This window comes from Sminthopsis crassicaudata, chromosome 5, assembly GCF_048593235.1.
Source record: "Sminthopsis crassicaudata isolate SCR6 chromosome 5, ASM4859323v1, whole genome shotgun sequence".
NCBI lineage: Eukaryota > Metazoa > Chordata > Mammalia > Dasyuromorphia > Dasyuridae > Sminthopsis > Sminthopsis crassicaudata.
This window is the reverse complement of record NC_133621.1, coordinates 107,121,399-107,142,984: the sequence shown is the minus strand read 5'-3', so window position 1 is coordinate 107,142,984 and position 21,586 is coordinate 107,121,399. Positions and strand designations below refer to the sequence as shown.

Below are 21,586 nucleotides of genomic sequence, written 5' to 3'. Positions count from 1 at the left end.
TACATGAAATGAAAAAAAGCTTTTAAACAATTAAAATTCCCAGAAAACTGGGAAGAAATGTTTATAGCAAATTTCATTGTTAAAGGTTTAATTTCTCAAATATATATATATATACATACACACACACACAACTGAATCAAATTTATAAAAATGAGAGCCATTCCTAATTGATAAATAAAAGCCATCCCCTAATCAAAGGATATGAATAGTCAAAGGATATTAATAATAAAGAAGTGTCATGACAACCCAATCATACTCCAATCTATAATTCCAGAATGATTATACTCTCTCCATTCTCAACTAAACTGGTCAATTGCTATTTCTGATTTTCTCTTATGATATTTCCTCTTTTTACTCTATAACTTTGTACAGGGTATTCCCCATATCTGGAAAACTTTCCCTCTTTCTCTTCAAAACTTCTAATTGGATACCACTTTCAAAAGGCCTTTGCTGGTTCCCTAGTTGTTAATATCTTCTCTCTCATTGTATATTTAGTTTTGTGCATCTCCCACATGTATTTATCTGTGTTGAGAATGTATCTTTCCTAATCATAAGTTACTAAGGACATCTTTTGTATCTTTTTAGAAAAAAATCCCTGGAGAGCAGGGAATGTCTCATTTTTACATTTACATCACTAGCATCCAGCACAGTTACTGGTACATAGTAGGTGGTTAATTAAATGCATGTTGATTGATATTGATCAATCAGAAAGGTAGAGACAGTAATCCAGGTGAGAAAAGATCAGGGCTTAAATGGGAGATCATGAGATTGCTAGTATAATACAAAGGAGAGATTCCAAAGGGATGGAATCAACCAGAATTACATTGTAAGAGTGAAGAAGGAATAAAGATGACTTGTATTATGTGCTATCTTATGATGTTGCATATCATTATTTAATTTTCATTCATGTGCATGTTATTTATCCATTAGACTGTAAGATCTCTGAATACAGGGACCATATTTTTTTTGGTATTTCTCAGCACAAAGCAAATATGTAATGGTCATTGAATGAATGAATGAAAATGATTATTAACTTCCTGGGAAATGATTGAAATTGGAAAGGGAAGGCATGGAGCACTTGACAAAATGGTAAAAACAAAACCCAACATGTTTGTATGGCCTGTGTTTGATTCACCCATTTTGTAAAATTCACATAGAAGCTCAGGGTTAGAAAGGACTTCCCCAGGTACAACTTGGACTAGCCCCAAACTGGTAGCTAAAAGAGGAAATACAAATTCAGGAGGGCAGGTAATGTCTCACCTAGCATGTGGCACTTAATTAAATGCCTGTTTAATCAAAGGATAAACCTCTCTTGATAACGCAGTCCTCACAGGAAAATTCATTTTCTCCTTAGTATCTAAAGGAAATAATTATCATTTTTCCTACTAAGGATATGATATCTCGTATCTGCAGAAACTCATTAATGTTTTGGGGAATCCATCCTCCCTGACTTGATGCCTGTTCCAAGCATAAAAGTGCTGGTCTCCTGAAGGGGAATGAAAATGCCATTGAAATGGCTTTAGAAATAGCCTAAGCAACCATCTAAAAGTCATCCAGGACTCATCTCACAATTTAGAATGGAAAAAGCCCCAGATAAGAAGTCAGAAAGACTATTCTGACTTTGAATGATTCCTTTCTAATAACTAGTCTTATTTGCATAGTACTTTTCCATACTCCTGGCAGGTAGTTCAGTAGTATTATCTCTAGCTCATAAAAGACTGAACCATATATAATCCTTTTTTTTTTTTTTTTCCCCTCACACTCAACTGATTGGACCATGCCTCTCTCTCGTGGTACTTGAAGTACTTTTTCAATCACTTCAGAATCTATAGAGTAATTATATATTTTGAAGGTGACTAGTATATCACTCTCCTGGTACTTCCCATCACTAAATGTTGATTCTGGCTCTTGACAGCCCTTCAGAAAGTCCAGTGCAGGTATTAGAGGTAATATGTGAGGCTATGGCTTCTGGGATTTAGAAACACTCAGCAGTCTCAATAGCAACTGAATTTACTTGGGCATCCCAGACAAAGAGCTGAGGGCAGTGGCTCTGACATAAGCCTCCAATAGAGCATTTCTTCAGCTCCTGCCTTCTCATTCATTGCCACAGCCATAATTTTGATCCCAAGGTCCCAGTCTTCCCATTCCTGGAGATTTTGCATTTCAGAACTGAGCCACAATTTCCAAATCAGTGGCCATACTATTGACCCTACCACCATCTGGTGGCAATGTAGAGAAGAGAGAACTAGAACTGAACTCTAGTCCTTGGAATCCCTTGGCACTACAGTTTTGAGCCTGGGATAATGGATAGAACATAGGATTTAGGTTTAGGATGTTCTGGGTTCAAATCTCATCTCTGACACTTACTTCTTATAAATAACCACTTTGGTGAACCTCAGTTTTCCTTTATGTAAAATGTTGATAAATGATACCTGGATTCCCTACTTCATGAGAGTGTTGTTGTGAGGCCCAAATTAATGTTAAGTAAAACACTTTGCAAACTTTAAAGTGCTAAACAAATGTCAGTTATTATCCGTAATGTAGTAGATATGGGACAAATACCTTGACTTTTGTCCTGCCATTGGACTTCAATGATTTAGGAAGAAAGAATGAAGCAGATGCCTTTGCATAGCTCTGCCTCACTTAAATCCAACTCAAGTGCACATCAAGACATCACTCATGATGTCATTGGTCCTCTTCAAAAATGAAGTTCTGAGAGGCAGCCAGTGGATAGAGCACTGACCCTGACGTCAGGATGACCTGAGTTCAAATCTGGCCTCGGACTTAACACTTCCTAGCTGTGTTGACCCTGGGCAAGTCATTTAACCCCAATTGTCTCAGAAAATAAATAAATTAAATAAAAATAAAAATTAAAAATGGCATTCAGTAAGCATGAACTATTGTCAGTTTATGAGGAGACAAAGTAAAAAATGAAAGTCCTTGTCTTCAAGGAACTTGTTCCATTAAAGGGAACAACCCGCTTGCTTGCATGTAAATATCAGATCACTAGTATCCTCATTTTTTCAACATTGTGAATGCCCCAGGAGACAAAGAAAGCACTGGTCTCATACTCCCATTTTTGAAGAGGACCAGGACATCAGCAAGGGGATGCCATGACTTGCAAGTGACTTGGATTTAAGTGAGGGAGGGCTGTGCAAAGTCAACTGTTTGGAGCTGAGTCCAAAGGAAAGCAATAAATCAGAATGACTGTAGATGGCCTCGGGTGCAGTGGGAGAGCTTGACTTTATTTTACCTAGCCAAAAAAAAAATCTGGGAGGGGAAGACCCTCAGAGTTTCTGACCCAAACAGAACCAATTGCTATTTATACTCACTTTGAGCCATCGGCCCAACAGTGACCAAATGAGGTTTAGGATGAGATCTATTGCTGGCCAATGAATGAGAGAGACAGAGGGATTTGGGTTTAAGGCATGGTTCTTAAAAAAGAAATTTAGACTGTCAAACCCAGATTACCCTGCAAGGTTTCAGAGATCAAAATTTACATTCTTTTGGGCAAAGCACCTACAGATAATGGTATGATACCCTGGGTGGATAGAAGGAGAGGAGGGAAGGAAGTAATGGAGAAGGAGGAAAGAAGGAAAGGAAGGAAGGAGGGAAGCATATTGCTTAGCTGGAATTGGCCAGTTGTTCCAGTGGGGCAGCTGCTTCCATTCACAGGTTTTTTGTCTTTCATTTTCCAAGAGGACTAGGATATCCAGAAAGTGACGCCATGACTTGCAAGTGAATTGGATTTAAGTGGGGGAGGACTATTCAAAGTCACCAGTCTCACTTTCTCTGCTGGAGCCAGTGATAAGATATAGATCAGGATGACTGGAGATGGCTCTGGGTGCACTGACTTTTTTAAGCTAAACTTTTTAAAGCTAAACTCTTTCCCGAGTCTCAGTTTGTCTAAGGCAATGCCCATTCAGTGAGTAAGACTAGATATGAGGAAATGAGTATTATAGTTTTGTATGGGAAGGATATCTAATAGAATGAATGACAGTTAAGATCCAAAATAATCTCATCAGGCTGGAAGGACAGTTAAAATGAGGAAATTCAATAGGAATCATTGCTCACTATTTTAATAATAAGTAAATTTTAATAAATAGGTCCAACATATACACATATTGTATTTAATTTATACTTTAACATATGTAACATGTATTGGTCAACCTGCCATCTGGGGGAGGAGATAGGGGGAAGGAGGGGAGAAGTTGGAACAAAAGGTTTGGCAGTTGTCAATGCTGTAAAATTACCCATGCATAGATCTTGTAAATAAAAACTATGTAAAAAAAATAGGTCCAATATTTAATTTAAAAAATCAATTATAAAATATAGGCTAATGCTTAACATATATTGGATTACTTGCCATCTAGAGGAGGGGTAGGGGGAAAGGTTTTACAAGGGTCAATGTTGAAAAATTATCCTTGCATATGCTTTGAAAATAAAAAAAATTCAATAAAAAATAAAATATAGGCTAAGGAGATATAACTTGACTGAAGTACATGGGGGGAAAAAAATCTGGTGGCTTTGTTTGAATTAGCTAAAAAATTTATCTTCTAAATAGAAGCAATCAGGCAGTGTTAATAGAACCAAGCTGTCCACTTTGGAAAATAATATTTCCCCTATATGTTTCACTGGTAAGACTATATGAGAAGTATTGTATCTAGTTTTGGGTGCTACTCTTTAAGAATATTAAAAATAAGACTACTGTGTCAAGAAGAAAGTGATTAGATTAGGGTCATGAGAGAGTTGGAAGAAAAGGCATAACTTGGAGTTATTGCAAGTTTGCTTTCAAATTAGCACAATAAAGTGATTATCATAATAAAGCGAGTCACATGATTTATTTTCTGGTTTCCCAGTGCATGTAAAAGTTATCTTTACACTGTACTGTAGTCTATTAAATAAAGAATAGTGCTTGTTGAATCCTTTTTTTTTCAGTCATGTCTGAATCCTTCTAGCCTTTTCTTGGCAAAGATGCTGGAGTGGCTTGCCATTTCCTTCTCCACCTCATTTAACAGCAGGTGACCTTGCCCAGCCCTCACTCACTTGAATCCTATTCACTTGTAGCCCCCTGATGTCATAGTGCCCTTCAAGAATGAAGAATCAATGCTACTACAGAGGAGACTGAGACAAACAGGGTTAAATGACTTGCCTAGGATCACACCCAGTAAGTATCTGAGGCTAGATTTGAATTTAGGGAGAGAAGTCTTTCTGACTCCAGGCTAGGCACTCTTATCACTATACCACCTAACTGTCCATACAATGTGTATAGCTTAATTTTAAAAAACACTTTATTTCTTCTTTTAAATTTTTAATAATAGTTTTTTATTTCAAAATACATACAAAGGTAGCTTTCAACATTTGCCCCTGCAAAACCTTGTGTTCCAAATTTTTCTCCTTCTATTTCCCTCCCCCAGATAGAAAGCAATCCAGCATAGGCTAAATATATGCAACTCCTCCAGACACACCTCCACATCTGTCATGTTGTACAAGAAGAATCAAATCAAAAAGGAGAAAAAATGAGAAAGAAAAAAAAATCAAGCAAACAACAAAAAAGGTGAAAATCCACATCCCCACAGTTCTCTCTCTGGATAATATTGGCTTTCTGTATCACAAGCCTTTTAAAATTGGCCTGAATCACCTCATTGTTGAAAAGAGCCACGTCTGTCACAAAAGCCACTTTATTTCTAAAAATTGTATTATTAATTTCCTTCAGGAACATTTCCTTTGCATTCACAACTTGGCTAACTGGTAGAAGAGACCTAGCTTTTGACATGTCTTCTTCACTGAGCGTAATTATTTCTAGCTTTTGGTTTAAAGTGAGAGACACGGGACTCTTCCTTTCACTCGAATACTTATCAGGCATTGTAAGATTATTCATTGGTCTAATTTCAATATTGTTGTGTCTCAGGGAATAGGGAGGCCCAAGAAGAAAGGAGCCAGAAAAGAAAGGCAGGTCAGTAGGGCAATCAGGACACACAAAACTCATTAGTTCATTGTGACACCCCAAAGCGATTATAATGGTAACATAAAAGATCATTGATGACAAGTCACCATATCATAATGATGAAAAAATGAATAATAATGATGAATACTCAAAATAATTAATAATAATAAATACCAATAATAATGAAAAAAATTTAAAATATTGTAAGAATTACCAAAATGTGACATAGAGGCACAATGTGAACATATGCTGGTGGGAAAATGGCACCTGATAGACTTGCTCCATACAGGATTGCCACAAATTTTCAATTTGTAGAAGATCCAATATCTGTGAAGTGTAATGAAGCAAGGCACAGTAAAACAGGATATGTCTGTAATATCCTGTGCTGTTTAGCCTGAAGAAACACAAAATGATAGGGACTTAGAGTTAAAAATTATATCATAGTATTGTAGAATTACAGAACCTTGGAAGGGATAGTGGAGGCCATTGAGCTTAAGGGACTTGCCTCTGCTCCTACAGATAGTAATGTCCAAGGTAGGATTCCAAGCTGGGAATTCCTGATTCCAAATTCTGTGCTCTATATACTACACCACAGAACCCTTTTTTTTTTTGGGGGGGGGAGGTGGATCTTAGGGGTCATTCTGATAGAAAGCAAATTTTTTGAGGGCATTTTTTGGCTCTGCATCCCCAGCAGCTAGTCGGTAGGTACTTAATAAATGCTTGTTGATCAGTTGAAGTAGTCCCATCTCCTTGTTTTATAGATAAGGATCAGAGATTTAGAGAAATGAAGGGATTTGATTAGGATCATACAGCTTCTAAATGACAAAACCAGGATTTCAATTGAGAATCTCAGAGCTCTTAGAGTCTTAGAGAAGATTATAGTATAATATGACAACCATCCTCCAATTCTTAATTGTTGTTCAGTCATTTTCATTGTGTTTGATTCTTTATGACCCTTCTTTGGTTTTTGGTGGCAAAGATACTGGAATGGTTTGCCATCTCCTTCTCCAGCTCATTTTACAGATGAGAAAACTGAACCTAACAGAATTAAGTGACTTGCCCAGAGTCACATTGCTAGGAAGTGTCTGAGACTAGATATGAACTCAGGAAGATGAGTCTTTCTGACTGTAGGTCCAGCCATCTATGCACTGGGCTGCCTAAATGCCCCCAATATCTTAATAAGCCAACACATAGAAAAGGGGCTTTTGTTTCTTCAGAAAGCAGGTTTAGAATCAGTGGATGGAAGTTATGAAAGATTAAATTTTTGCTTAATGTAAAACAAAAGAAGATGAAAGGAAAAACTTTCTAGAGAATAGGCTATCCTTCTGTGGACTGATTAGGTGATAATCAGATTCACTCAAAGTATTTAAAGAGAAGGTGGATAAACCAATTGTCTATTGATAAAGACATAATAGATAGGATTTTTCAGGGATTAAACGACAGCCAAGGTCTACCTGACTAAAATTCTATGATTCTGTATTCTTTCTGAAGTGCTTCTCCATCCTACACAGTAATTGACTGAGGATCCCAGTTATAGTTACTATAAGACGTGAGGGCCTAGTCATGGTCTTTTTATCAAATGGAACAAAAGCCTTCATTTATCCCAATCTCAGACTGTCTACTTCCTGTACAGGATTCTGCTCAGCATCATCATTTCCCATGAGAGCCATTTCTGCCAGTTTTTCTCTCTCCCTTGTTTCAAATTTTAGCTAGAAACCCTCCTCCTCCAAGAAATCATACCAGACTGCCCCACCCAACTCCATTCATACCAACGACCACACAACATTCATGTACAGTAGGTAGTTCCAAGCAGCTGCTACTAGTTATGTGCAGAAAAGATTTCCTTCACTTAACATACATTCTAGCAGAATTTATTCTAAAACTAATTTAAGTTTAATTAATTCTTTTCCACTGATTTCAATCACAAAAAAATGGAACTGCACTTTGGCAGAAAATTTGATGCAATAAAATCACATTTAAGATTATTATGATATATTTAACATGTATTGGACTACCTGCCAGTGTCAATATTGGAAAATTTACCCATGCATATGTTTTGTAAATAAAAAGCTTTAATAAAAAATAAAAAAGATCATTATGATACATATTAAATCATATATACAAAAAAAACTTCCAATAAAGCATTACAGAATATTTAATAATATTACAGTAAGGGATTGTGAATATAATACTGTCCTGGGAGCTAGGAGATGTGGCTTTTATACTTCCTTTTCCCACTGACTAGCTGTCTGATCTTGGGCAAGTCACAATCTCTCTAGAGATGTTTCCTTATTTGAAAAATGAAAGGATTGGATTAGATGATGCTTAAAGTCCATTCTAGCATTAAAATACTATGATTATATAATTTATAATGTAACATAATTCTTTAAGACTTTGAGTGGTAGATGTTCTCTAAGTATCAGAGAGGAAATTACAACTGGAGATTGATACTGGGAGAATAATTACCCTTTATATAAGACATGGACCCTAAACTAGTCTATTTCAGACCCACAAATAATTGGTTTTAGGGCTGAAATCTCAGTTCCACGGTTTTCTATTCCACTGCGGCCATAGGTATTGGCATAAAAAGGCAAAATGGCTGGAGGTTGCCAAATCTCTCTCTCTGTGCATGGCCCTTTTTATTAATATAACCATCCTCTTTTCCCACTCCCAAACACGTACAAGTGTAAGGAGGAATTTGGATAATTAAGTCTACCATATACTTTAAATTTAGGCAGAGAAATGACCAATGCGAGTGTTTCTGTTAATAAAGAAAAAAGATGGATAGGCAGCTAGATGAAATGTTGGGCAGAGCACAGAACTTGTAGTCAGGGACAAGTTCAAGCCGTGCTTCAGATACAGTTTGTTAGCTGACTCTGAGCAAGTCCTGTAACTTCTGTGAACCTCAGTTTTTCCATCTGTAAAATGGGTATGACAATAATGCTAATACCTATGTCACAGAGTTGTTGTGATGGTCAAATGAAAATATATGGCAATCACTTTGCAAACCCTAAAGCACCGCACAAAGCTTATTAATAAAGTATTATTAAATAATACATTAAATTAAAATAATTACATATAAATAATAATAAATGCTAATGTTATTATTATTATTGAGAAGTGGATGAAATCTCTAAATTATTTCAGTGATAGTCCCAAAAGTAGGCTGGGAAGACTACTGAGAGAGACTTGACATACATAGGGCTTATGGGGAGGGAGAATGAAGAGGATATCTTAGACTGCTTTTTTCTCCAATATATCCTCAAAATGCCTTTTAAGGCATTTTGAATCAATTGCTTTTTCAACTCTGGAAGGGTTGGAATAATTCTGATCATAGATCACAGGGACCATAGAAGTCTTCTAATTCACTTATTTTATTATAGATGAGGAAACAGAACTAGAGAGAGGCTGACTTGTTTATGGCCACATTGCTTGTTAGGGGCAGAGCTTGGACTCTTACTAAACATCCTAAATCCTAGTCCAGGTTTTGAGATTTTTTTTCATCCCAAGGTTTTGTCTGGTGGTTCTAGGATTATGAGAGTCAGCAGATGGGCTGACTAATTCGGTGGGGGGGGATGCCTGATGGCGAAGATTAGGCAGCATGCCTGGTCAGGGTTTCCACAGAGGATCACTAGATTTTGAAATGATCTGACTATTGTGATCTGGGGCCAGTCCCATGCCTGGTTGGTGCGAGGCTATCCAGGGGAATGGTTTCTTGGTGATTAGGAACCCCGATCTGAACTTCTTGAAGGAACTGAGCTCATGTGCAATCATCAGCTTGTATGCTTTCTTTTTCCTCACTCCAGACGTTCAGTGAGTTCTGAAATTCTTCTAGGTTGGTCTTCACAATAGCTCTCATGTCCAGTTCTTCTTCTCCACTATCCTAGTTCCTTTCCAGTTCTTTCATCTCTTTTAGATTTTTTTTCCCCACTTAATCTCCCCGAGTAAACTTTGTAATGCACTGTTTTGATCATACCATTTCTCCACTAAAAAAACTACCCATTGTTCCCCATTGCTTATTAAAGTGTAAACCTGATCCTGATATAAAGTATACCTGATCCTGACATTCAAGGCTGGCTCCCTGTTATCTTGCTCTCACCTTTTGGTTAGCTTGTTCACCATTCTGCTTGCATATAGTTTCCAGTTCTTATCCTGGTTTTGTTTTATTTCCAAGTCTTTGTTTATACTATTGCCTTTTACACATATAGTTGTTAGAAAGACTCCCTTTTTCAAGTCTTGATTCAATTTATATCTTCCTCCTCCTCCTCTTCCTCCTTCTTGTCCCAGTGGGATCATTTCCTCCTCAACTTTCTTCCTAGCACTTCAGTTTTTTTCAACTGCTATCCTATTCTAACTTTAGCATGCTTTTGTGTAGTTGTTGTAAGTATTTAATAAATACCTAAATATTTAGTAAATATGTACAGTAAAGTGGACAAAGTGCTGGGCTTGTGACTTAGGATGATTGAAGTTCAAATCCTGCTCAGGTCAGAAATTATGTCCTTTGTTTGGTTTCCCCAAACCATCTTTTGTCATTTTTATGGTATTAGCTTAGCCTACCCATATTCAATTGATCTTTTTTCTAGTTGTTTAGATCTAACTTTATTTGTGTGACAAGTATTTTATAGTTGTGTTTTATCATTCCTGGCTTTGTCTTGGCAGTTAGACTCCCAAATATCTTATACTACCCACATTTTTTAAAGATATTCCTCTTCCTATCTCTTGCTGCTGGGCTTTGCTGGTAACATAAAAATGCCAATGATTTTTTGGGTTTATTTTATATCCTGGAACTTTGCTAAAGTTGATAATTGTTTCCAGTAGCTTTTTAATTGATTCTCTAGGATTCTGTAGATATACCATCATATCATCTTCAAAGAGTGATATTTTTTTTCTCCTTGCCTACTCGAATTCCTTATTTAGCTGTATGACCCTAGATTGATCATTTGACCTTTCTCAGAATCAATTTCCTTATCTGTAAAATGAGCATAATAACAGTGCTTATCTCACGTGGTTTCAATGAGATCAAATGAGATAATATATGTAATCTAAACATCTTAAAGCATTGTATAAGTGCCAGCTATTAATATCTAGTAATCGAATTGAATTGGGAATATGTTGGTGCTATCCTATCCACCCATGGGAAGGTACATGATGCAATGCAAAGAGCACAGCATCAGGACTTTAAGTAAGGACCAATGTTAATATTCTATTACTTTTTTTGGGGGGATAGGAGATTGAATCATTTCAGTAGAGTCTGATTTCTATGACCCCATTTGGGGTTTTCTTGGCAGACACTGGAGTGATTTTGCATTTCCTTCTCCAGCTCATTTTGCAGATTAGGAACCTGAGGCAGAGTTAAGTGCTTGCTCAAGGTCAAATGTCAGAGCTAGGTTTGAATTCAGCTCCTCCTGATGTCAGAGCCAGTCACTATCCACAGCACCAACTAAGCTGGGCTATTTATCTTTCCTTTACTTGCTTTATACCTTTGTGAATGTGGGCAAATCACTTTACCTCCCCAGGCCTCAGTTTCCTTATCTTAATGAATTGGATTCTAAGATTTCTTCCCATCCTAGATTTATGATCCTATCATCAAATCTCTGTGTTGATTGTGATGATGAGGATTTGTTTTCATTTGAGAAGTTAATGATGTCATGGGAACTGGACTTGCATTCCACAAAGAAGGAGAGGATTTTCCTAGCATGCTCAGGATGGAATATTTACCAGAGAGGAGGCCAGTTTTACCAAGCACACAGGTGCTTAGACTTCCTGCAGTATGGATGTAAGATGGAATCCAACAGTGTAGCCCTCTATGTCTGAAATCCCATTGTGGGTCCTTTTTATTGACATGGGCTCCTAAGCTAATAGTCTAGTCCCCCCGACTGCTGATGAGGGTTCAGTGGGTATGTGTACTCTTTCTAAATTTGGGCCATTTGTAGAGACAACAATGAATTATGAGATTTTTGGGGTTGGGAAGTTGGTAGTTATTTGAACAAATGCATCCTTCAAGTTTTGGACTGAATCCTTGTAAGAATGGGAAGCACTGCACTGTCAGATTCTGCAGCTCCTGTGTTTCTCTGTTTCCCCTGGTGTAGGTGCTGGAGGACCATTTCTGTTTCTTGGTTTGATTCCTCTAGGTTCTAAATTCTCTGGATTTGAATCCTCTCTATCCAGGAATGATCATGTGGGTATTGGGATAAATAAACACATAAAAGTGGATACTGTGATTTGACTCCTTTCTGAAGAATACAGTTGTTGATTAATAAATACCTATACTTTTGAGTGCCCATTGAACTGCTGCAGCAGAACAAAAGCCAGAGCAGAGAGGGCTGGGAGGACAGGATTTGGTATTGAGTATGGGATAGGAGCTACATGTGGCTTTCCATAGGATATATATATATATATATATATATATATATATATATATGTATATATATATATATATACTCCTTGCCCACGAGGGGGACTCAACCTCAGATTGAAGGGTATATTGTTCACTTCTTGTAGCTTTAGACAACTCTTTAAAAATGCAGCATCTGGGGGTCAGCTAGATGGCACGGTGGATAGAGCACCTGTACTGAAGTTAGGAGGACCTGAATTCAAATGCAGCTCAGACTCTTAACACTTACTACTTATGCCAGTCCTCTGGTACCGAGGGAGCTTCTTCACTCAGGATTTCCCTGTATTAATAAAGTCATAGGTTAAGTCCCTATGATTTATTGATCATTGCTTCATCTGACACCCTTTAAAATCTTTGCGGGGGAGTTTCTTAAGGGCTTCATTATTAACTGTAACCATATTGTTTTCCCAGAGTCTATCTTTCCTCCTGATTGGGGTCTAAGTTATTTTGTCACACTGGACCAAAGACTGTCTCTAAGTGTTAGATCGCTAACAGCAGTTGTATTTATTTGAGTATAGAGAAAGTGAGAACAAGGTCTGAGTATACAGAAAGTTGAGGCTAGTGGCCAGAGTAGAAACTGGTTCCCCAAAAAGCTCAGGGTTATATGAGGATGAAAATTCTAAATTACGATAAGTGGTCAGAAAAGGAAGGTGGATGTGAGCAGAATTCAGAGAGCCTTGATGTTTGGGCAGTTTCATTATCTCACATCAAGTTTTTGATAGTTCTCTCTTGCTTTAACAAGAGTATTTATCACTAACTGAAGGTGGCCTTCAGGACTGCAGGAAAAGGGCCCTGAAGATAGTGCAATGAGTGGAGGAATACCAGCTTGGGAGCTCTGAGATGCTTAGAAGAGGTCATTCCTGACACTTCTCAGTACCAAAAATAACTGTCAAAGCTCGAGCATTAAAGCCCAGAACTTTACTCCGTGGTAGAGGCCATTAGGTTATCATTCATGGACAACTTTCTCCTAATTAAGTCACTCTTTGTGACAGGCTCAATCATCTAGTTTCTGATCCTGTGACAGATTAAAAAAAGCAATAACCCAGAAAGATTTTTTACTTAGTGGCCACAATGAGAATTTATAGCTGATGGTCCAATGCTGAAGGATACAGAAAATGAGAGAGCAGACTCAGCCTAGTGCTATGTATGACAATATAATAATGGATCATATTATTCTGGTCTCAGACACTTATTAGTTGTGAGCAAGCCATTTAACTTCTCTTTGCCTTGGTTTCTTAATCTGTAAAATTAATATTATAATAGCTTCTATCTCCTAGGGCTGCAGAGATGATCAAATTAAATGATAATTGTAAGGTACCTTTGCACATTATCTAGCACAAAATAAGTACCATTCTATCATAACTATTATTATTATATTAAATCAAGTATAAATATTAAATATTTATGCTATTTACATATTATATTATATATTATAAATATAATAATAATAAATATAAATTGGGGATAAATGTGACTATGGACACATGGAACTCCAATAGATTCTGATGAATTGAAAATGAGAAGACAATGAAAGACATATTGTGAGTAGGAACAGACCACAATAAATATAGAATTATGAAGGAGAAATATAGATGAATATGGGATATGTATGGGTGGAAGGAAATGTATGGGTGGAAGAGGTGGGCTGACCATATGACAAGAACAAAGGAGAACTGATGGATAGTATCTGGGCTCCACCAAAATCTTTGTGATGTTAAAAGAAAATGAGAAACAAGTCACCAATTTGTGAGAGAACGTGGCTTGGAGTCATGTAGAAAGGGCAGGAATGAATGCAATCTACTTCTTTGGAAAGAATTCTCATATTGAAGAGATCACACCCATCTACACATATTTGTTTTTATATATGTATATATACACATATACATATATTTACTGATGTGCATATGTATATCTGTATGGATACTTGAAATGATAAAATAATAGAGCCTTTAAAAATGGAAGGGACCTCAGTGGTTAACTGACACAACTTCTTATGTCATAGAGGAACTTTTTTTGACATACTTCTGATTGCCAAAAAGTTCAGTCAAAATGTATATATACTCTTATAAACTTCATGTCACTGGCTTTATTCTGACCTTTTGCAACTACATAGAATAAATCTTATCTGTATTCCAAATCTGAGGTCAGCAATTATGTCCTCTGTTTTCCATCCCTTTCCCCAAACCATCTTTTGTCATTTTTGTGGTATTAGCTTAGCCTACCCATATTCAACTGATCTTTTTTCCAGTTGTTTAGCTCTAACTTTATTTGTGTGACAAGTATTTTATAGTTGTGTTTTATCATTCCTGGCTTTGTCTTGGCAGGTAGACTTCCAAATATCTTATACTACCCACATTTTTAAAAGATATTCCTCTTCCTATCTCTTGCTGCTGGGCTTTGTTGGTAACATAAAAATGCCAATGATTTTTTGGGTTTATTTTATATCCTGCAACTTTGCTAAAGTTGATAATTGTTTCCAATAGCTTTTTAATTGATTCTCTAGGATTCTGTAGATATACCACCATATCATCTTCAAAGAGTGATATTTTTTTTCTCCTTACCTACTCGAATTCCTTCAACGTCTTTTCTTTCTGTTGTTGCTAAAACAAATATTTCTAGTATAATATTGAATAATAGTGGTGACTATGGGCATCCTTGTTTCACCCCTGATATATTGGGAATGCTTCTAGTTTATTACCATTACATAAAATGCTGGCTGATGACTCTAGGTAGATACTACTTATATTTTAAAGAAAACTCCATTTATATCTAAACTCTTTAATATTTTTATTAGGAATAAGTGTTATATTTTGTCCAAAAACATCTTTAAGAATTTTTTTTCCTTGCTTAGAATTCCCTTGATGGAACCAATCCCCATGCAACATCATTAGGAGAATCCTTACACATTCTCCTTGATTTCCTTTGGTCCTGCTCTAGGTAATGAATATCTTTTTATAAAACTATGGCATCTGAAAAGGAACATATTACGTTAGGTCTAATATGTGTAGAAAACAATGGAACTATTGTCTCCCTTGTTCTGGATGCTTTTATTATCCAGATTTATTTATTTTTTTTACTTGTTCAAAGAGATCCAAAAGGCAACTAACTGTGCAGCAACTTAAGAGTCTTAAGAGTATTGCTGGGGGCACAGAGAAATTGTTACTTGCCAAGATCATATAATCAATTTGTGTTAGAGTTGGAATTGGAAATCAGGCCTTTTCCCCCCACTACTTTAGGCAATTTAATGAAACCTGTGGACCCCTTTTCAAAGTAAAAAAAAAATGGAAGGAAATGATACATTTTAGTTATGTTAGTGAAAATAAAGAAGTTAATTTTCCCACCCAAATTTATAACCCCCCCTGAAAGTCATCCATAGTCTCCTTTGGAATCTGTGGATCCCAGGTTAAGAAGCTCTGCTGTCAGGCTAACCTTTGATCTGCCATGCTGTGATGTTTCTCTCTATGCTCTTTTGGACACTAGACTTCCTGTAATGTGCTCTAAGAATGAGTTTTTTGGTTGATACGTCAGAATGCAAGCCCATTTAGTCAACAGTTAAAACCTTTAGGTAGCTTTTATATAAACTATTTACATTTGTTATGATAATTATTATAATTCCATCTTGTTACACACACATTCTATCTATGATCTATTTACTTTATGTTGTTTTCTCAGATTGAAATGGAACAATACATTGAGAAATAAGTAATAAATTGGTTCCAAGTGGATTAAAAAGCTATAAAAAAAGGTTCTTGCATTTCATGCCCTTATCATCAGACAGGGAAGATAAGGGCATATACACAAATATTAATAATACATAGCACAATATAGGCAGAAGAGCTATAGATGATTTCAGAAGGAGAAATCATTCTTAGTTAGGATGAACAGGGTGCTTTTTGCCAAGGAGACTGTTGGAATCAGGTCTTGGAGGATGCAGATTTTGATAGGCTTTGGGAGAAGGCATTCTGAATGTGGGTGTTGGTGGCCAGTAGAGCAGTGGGAACGTAGAAGATAAGTAGAAGCAGTTTTCCTTTTGTCTTGGTAACCCCAGTGCCTAACAATGTGATAAATGTTTGTTGAGTTGAATTGAGTTGGTAAAATACAAAGTCCATTACGGAGACAGCATGAGGGCTGGTTTGACTGGAGCAGAGGTTTTCTGTTGGGAATAACCTGGTTCTTTTTATGATCAAAGTCATACATTGAGCATTAAGAAGATAGAGTTCATGACTGGAACTTTCACCATGTGAAAAGTTAACACGTTTATTTATACAATGGCTAAATCCCTTCCCTTGGTCTCACTGGCATTGTCCATTAACCAACAAAATGGAAGTCAAATTAACCAATCTATAAGTTACTGGGAAATTGGTGCTGGATAGTTTACAATTCCTGCCTCTTTCCGCTCCATCCTTGCCAGTGAGATGGGCATTTTAGCATTGCTAAGGAGAGAAAAAGCCTTTATATTTCATCCACATGGCTTTCCTCTTTTACCTTCGAATAGCAGCAATTCTAGCTTTTCACCTTGCTGTACAATAATACCTCCACAGGTTCTGCCTGCATCTCTTCTTGACTTGACCTTCCTGACTGTTCATGATCATTGGTCCTTTGTTGGACTGTTGCCAAGCAACTCCCTTGAAGCATTCAGAACCTGACCTAGCTGCTTTTTCCACTTCCTCAGAGCCCTATGCTGCATCTCTACTCTAAGCCTCGGACATGTGTCTGGCCTCTGTCCTGTTTACTATGAGATAAAAAATTTATCCTACTTAATTAAATGTTGGTTTACTTAAACATTTCACCTCTAAGTTAGCAGTTTTTAATTTAAAAACTGGAATGGGAAAATGAAATCCAGTAGCAAATTTTTTCTTAGGCCCTTTAGAAAAGAACTGTCAAATATGGCTTAATCTCTCTTGAGTGAAGCCAGAATTAGATTAAAATATAACTGGTTCATATTTAACCAAATACATAAAACTTCAATAAAGCAGAAAAAATTTTCAGTTACTATGTGACCTTCAGGGATTCTTATATATTGGCTAGGAGCCTGTTTCTTTTTGAATTTGACACTATTGCTTTAGGAGACATTCACTCTTCCCCTTGTGAAGTTTTAAATCTAGGAAAGGTTAAAGGTGCCAGGGTATTTGTAAACTAGGATGATGGAGAGCTTGGAGATCATATCTCATAAGCATAGATCTATGAAACTGGAAAAGTTCTTTTTTTGGGAGAATGATGGGTATCTCCAAATATGTTAAGTATTGCCATGTGAAAGCATAAGAACTGACTTGTTCTGCTTTGCCCCCAAGAGCAGAATTAGAAAGGATTGAAGCTAAAAAGTTTCAGATTTTCAATGCTTCATATAAGCAAAGACTTTTTAACAATTACAACAACCAAAAAGTGAAGTGAGAGGTATTGAAATGGGTATCACTGGAAGACTTCAGACAAAAAGCCAAATGATCTTTTGTCACTGATTCCACAGAGTAGAATTTTGATCAGTTAAGGATTGGATTGAAATTCTATGTGATTCTAGGATTTTTGAATGAAAACTCTCATTCCCTTTGCTTTTGTGAACTAACTCCATTTTCTTTTCTATAGGTTTAGGTTGACATTTTATATATATGTATATACACACATATGTGTTTAAATTTACTCATTTTGGACAATTTGTATCAAAGAAGGAACAAAATGTCTCAAAGAGAGAAAAGGGTGACAGTTTAAGGATACTGAGTAAGGAGAAGCCAGTGATTTGAGGCTGAAGGAGTCTAAGAATAATCCATCTAGTGACCTGGATGGGGAAGAACAGGGATATATAGGTAGAGTCATTTGCAAGATTATTATGAGCATTTTGGAAACTTTGTTTAAATGAAGTGATAAATTCTTGTGTTTTTAGTAATTTAGAGAAATGGGAAGAAAAGGGCATGTATCTGAGATGGTTACATTGTAACGGGGGTGAGACAAACATGAAAAAGGATTTTGAAAAATCAGTAGCAGCACATCATTAAGCACAAAGCCATATACTATGGATAAAATATACTCATGCTGAAGGAATACAAAATAAAGTAGTCATTGGATCTGGGTGCATTGAGATCATTAAAGAAAAGAAGGGCCTAATACCCCCAGTGTAAGGGATGGTTATGTGAAAAGGTTACTGGATTGTAAAGTCCTCTAGGGCCCTTCTGTTCACTCATTCTCTGTATGCAATAGATGCTTAATTAATGCTTGAATAAAGATTCTTTTCCTCCAGAATGTAAAGCGATTGCTCACTCAAGTGTAGTGGGTATGTTTTACTTGTGAGTTACTGTGGACCTCTCCCTATACCTGGAATATTTAATCAGGGCGCAATGGGACCTGTGGCGGGCACATTGTGGTCTAACCTCACTGGATCGAAGGACTCCCAAAAGAGGATAGAGGAAGGCAGGCACGAGGGCTGCAGCTCCGAGGGGGACTGCTTCTGACACCCAGTACACAGCTGTCACGATCAGGACGTAGGCACATGCAGCCTCCTGCAGGAGAGGAAATAAAGGGATTAGTTGCAGCAAATACCACTCTCTATTCTGTTCAAAACTCTTCTCTAGAAACCAAGAGCCATAGGTTGGGCAGGCTGAGGCAGTGGGTGGGTACATGGGGCCATTGGCTTTAAAAGCTGGTTTGGGGATCCAATCTAGAAAACTGTCAAAGAAACAGTCAGCAGAAGACTCGGACTTGGTAGTGAATAGTGGGCATTTTTTTAAATTAAAGCTTTTATTTTCAGAACATATATATGGATAATTTTTAAACTTTAACCCTTGAGAAACCTTCTGTTCCAATTTCCCCCTTTTCCCCACCCTCTTCCCTAGATGGCAGGTAATCCAATCTATCTTAAACATGGTAAAAATATATGTTAAATCCAATTTAGGTACACATATTTATACAATATTTTGCAGCACAAGAAAAGTCAGATTAAAAAGGAAAGAAAAATGAGAAAAAACAAAATGCAAGCAAACAACAACAAGAAAAGTGAGAATGTTATGCTATGATCCACACTCAGTTCCTGAAGTTCTCTCTCTGGGTGCAGATGGCTCTCTTCATCACAAGACCATTGGAACTGGCCTGAATCACCTCATTGTTGCAAAGATGGGGACATCTTTCTATCAGGGGAGTTTTCCCTTGATCCACACTTTGGTGGGAGAGGACCATGCTTGTTCCTGCTTCCAGCAGATATTCTACCTGTAATGTTATGTGTTAAATTTGTCTTTGTAGGTTATGAAAACTGGCTTTACCCCTTTATGCCCTCTACTAAGATGGCATCTTGAGGGCTACTAGCAGATCTGCTTGGTCTCAGAGGGCAGAACTAAGAATAACAGATAGAAATAGTTTGGAGGCAAATTTATTTTTGACATTAGGAATTATTTCCTAACACCAAGAGTTGTGCTGAAGGAGAATAGGTTCTTTTCACAGGAAGTCTTCGAGCAAAGGATGAATGACCTCTTATGGGTGATGAAGAAGATTCTAGTTCAGGCATATGTGGTTTCTGAAGTCCCTTCTTACTCTGAGATGCCATTATTCTGAGATCCAGGAGTAGGGTGGTGCCATAAAGGGATACATACAGGAATTCTGGGGGCTGAGGCAGAAAAGCACCTGTAAAGATTCCCAGAGGTAAGTGGGCTGAGAAATTAAGGGGGCCAGAAACCTGGGGGGCCAAAGAGAGACTGGCTGACGTTATGAATATGGAAGGAATGTGAGGCTACTTACACAAATATGCCATTTTTATGTATATTTGGTCAGTCTCTACTAGTTATTTGTTTGAACTGAGTTTTAAAAATATATTTCAAATTGAAAAAATGAGTCAGTTGTGTCAAAATTCATCAGATACGGTTTTTGTGTGGTATGCACATTTCAAGAGTTGGAGGGCCTGAGTTTTTCTTCACTCATTCACACTTTATGTGCCTTGTCAAATAAAACCAGGGCAGCCTTTCTCCTGAAACTGTTGAGAGGCTTAGCTAAACCAGCTCAGGAAAAAGGAAGGTTTATCATAAGTCAGGAAATTCATGGCATCATAGAGTTAGAGCTGAAAGGGGTCCTAGAAATTATGCAGTTCAGTCCCCCCTTTTTTCTTTTTTTTTAAATTGTATTTTACTTTTCCCAATTCCAATTTTTAACATCCATTTTTAAAACAAAATTTTCTATCCCTTCTCTCTCCTCTCCACTCCTTAAGACAGCAAATAATTTGATATAGCTTTAGTCCCCTTATTTTTATTTTTATTTATTTTTATTTTTTCCTGAGCCTGGGGTTAAGTGACTTGCCCAGAGTCATACAGCTATGTCCCCTTATTTTTAAGATAAAAAAATCCAAAGCCAAATAGGCTAAGGCTACACCAATGGCAAAACTGGGGTTTGGACACCAGTTCTTTGGCTCCCAAATCAAAAGTCTTGCCAGTGTACCATACATGTGAACGCCATCTGAATGAATGAAATCCACGAGTGTCATGTGGAAGATCAGCTGGACTTGTTTTGTTGGGCCACTCAGAAACAAATGGACTGAAGTTATAAAGGGGCAAATTTAATCTCTTTCTCTCTTTTTTAAAAATTACTTTTATAATTATAACATTTTTTGACAGTACATATGCATAGGTAATTTTTTTACAACATTATCCCTTGTACTCCCTTCTGTTCCAAATTTTTCCCCTCCTTCCCTCCACCCTCTCCCCTAGATGGCAGGCAGTCCCATACATATTAAATATCTTATAGTATATCCTAGGTACAATATACATGTGCAGAACCGATTTTTTTTTTTGTTGTTGTTGCAAAGGAAGAATTGGACTTGGAAGGTAAAAATAACCTGGGGAGAAAAACAAAAAATGCTAACAGTTTACACTCATTTCCCAGTGTTCCTTTTCTAGGTGTAGCTGATTCTGTCCATCATTGATCAATTGGAATTGGATTAGCCTTCTCTATGCTGAAGATATCCACTTCCATCAGAATACATCCTCATACAGTATTGTTGTTGAAGTGTACAGCGATCTTCTGGTTCTGCTCATTTCACTCAGCATCAGTTGATGTAAGTCTCTCCAAGCCTCTCTGTATTCCTCCTGTTGGTCATTTCTTACAGAGCAATAATATTCCATAACCTTCATATACCATAATGGGGCAAATTTAATCTCAATGCCAGTAAAAACTTCCTCTCCATTACAGCTGTACACAAAAGGAGTAGGCTGCCTCAGAAATGGTGAGGCCTTCTGCCCAGGGGTGTTCAAACACAGGCTGCTGCTTGTTGGGTGTGT

General features: G+C 37.1%; 1 protein-coding gene across 1 annotated transcript in view; it reads right to left on the bottom strand.

Moving 5' to 3' along the window:
* The window catches only part of SLC13A4 (solute carrier family 13 member 4), a 65,201-nt gene that overhangs the window by 36,567 nt on the left and 7,048 nt on the right, over positions 1–21,586 (bottom strand). The window contains exon 2 of the mRNA XM_074267836.1: positions 18,701–18,829. Coding sequence (XP_074123937.1) covers positions 18,701–18,829 — 129 coding nt within the window. The remainder of the gene's footprint in view (positions 1–18,700; positions 18,830–21,586) is intronic.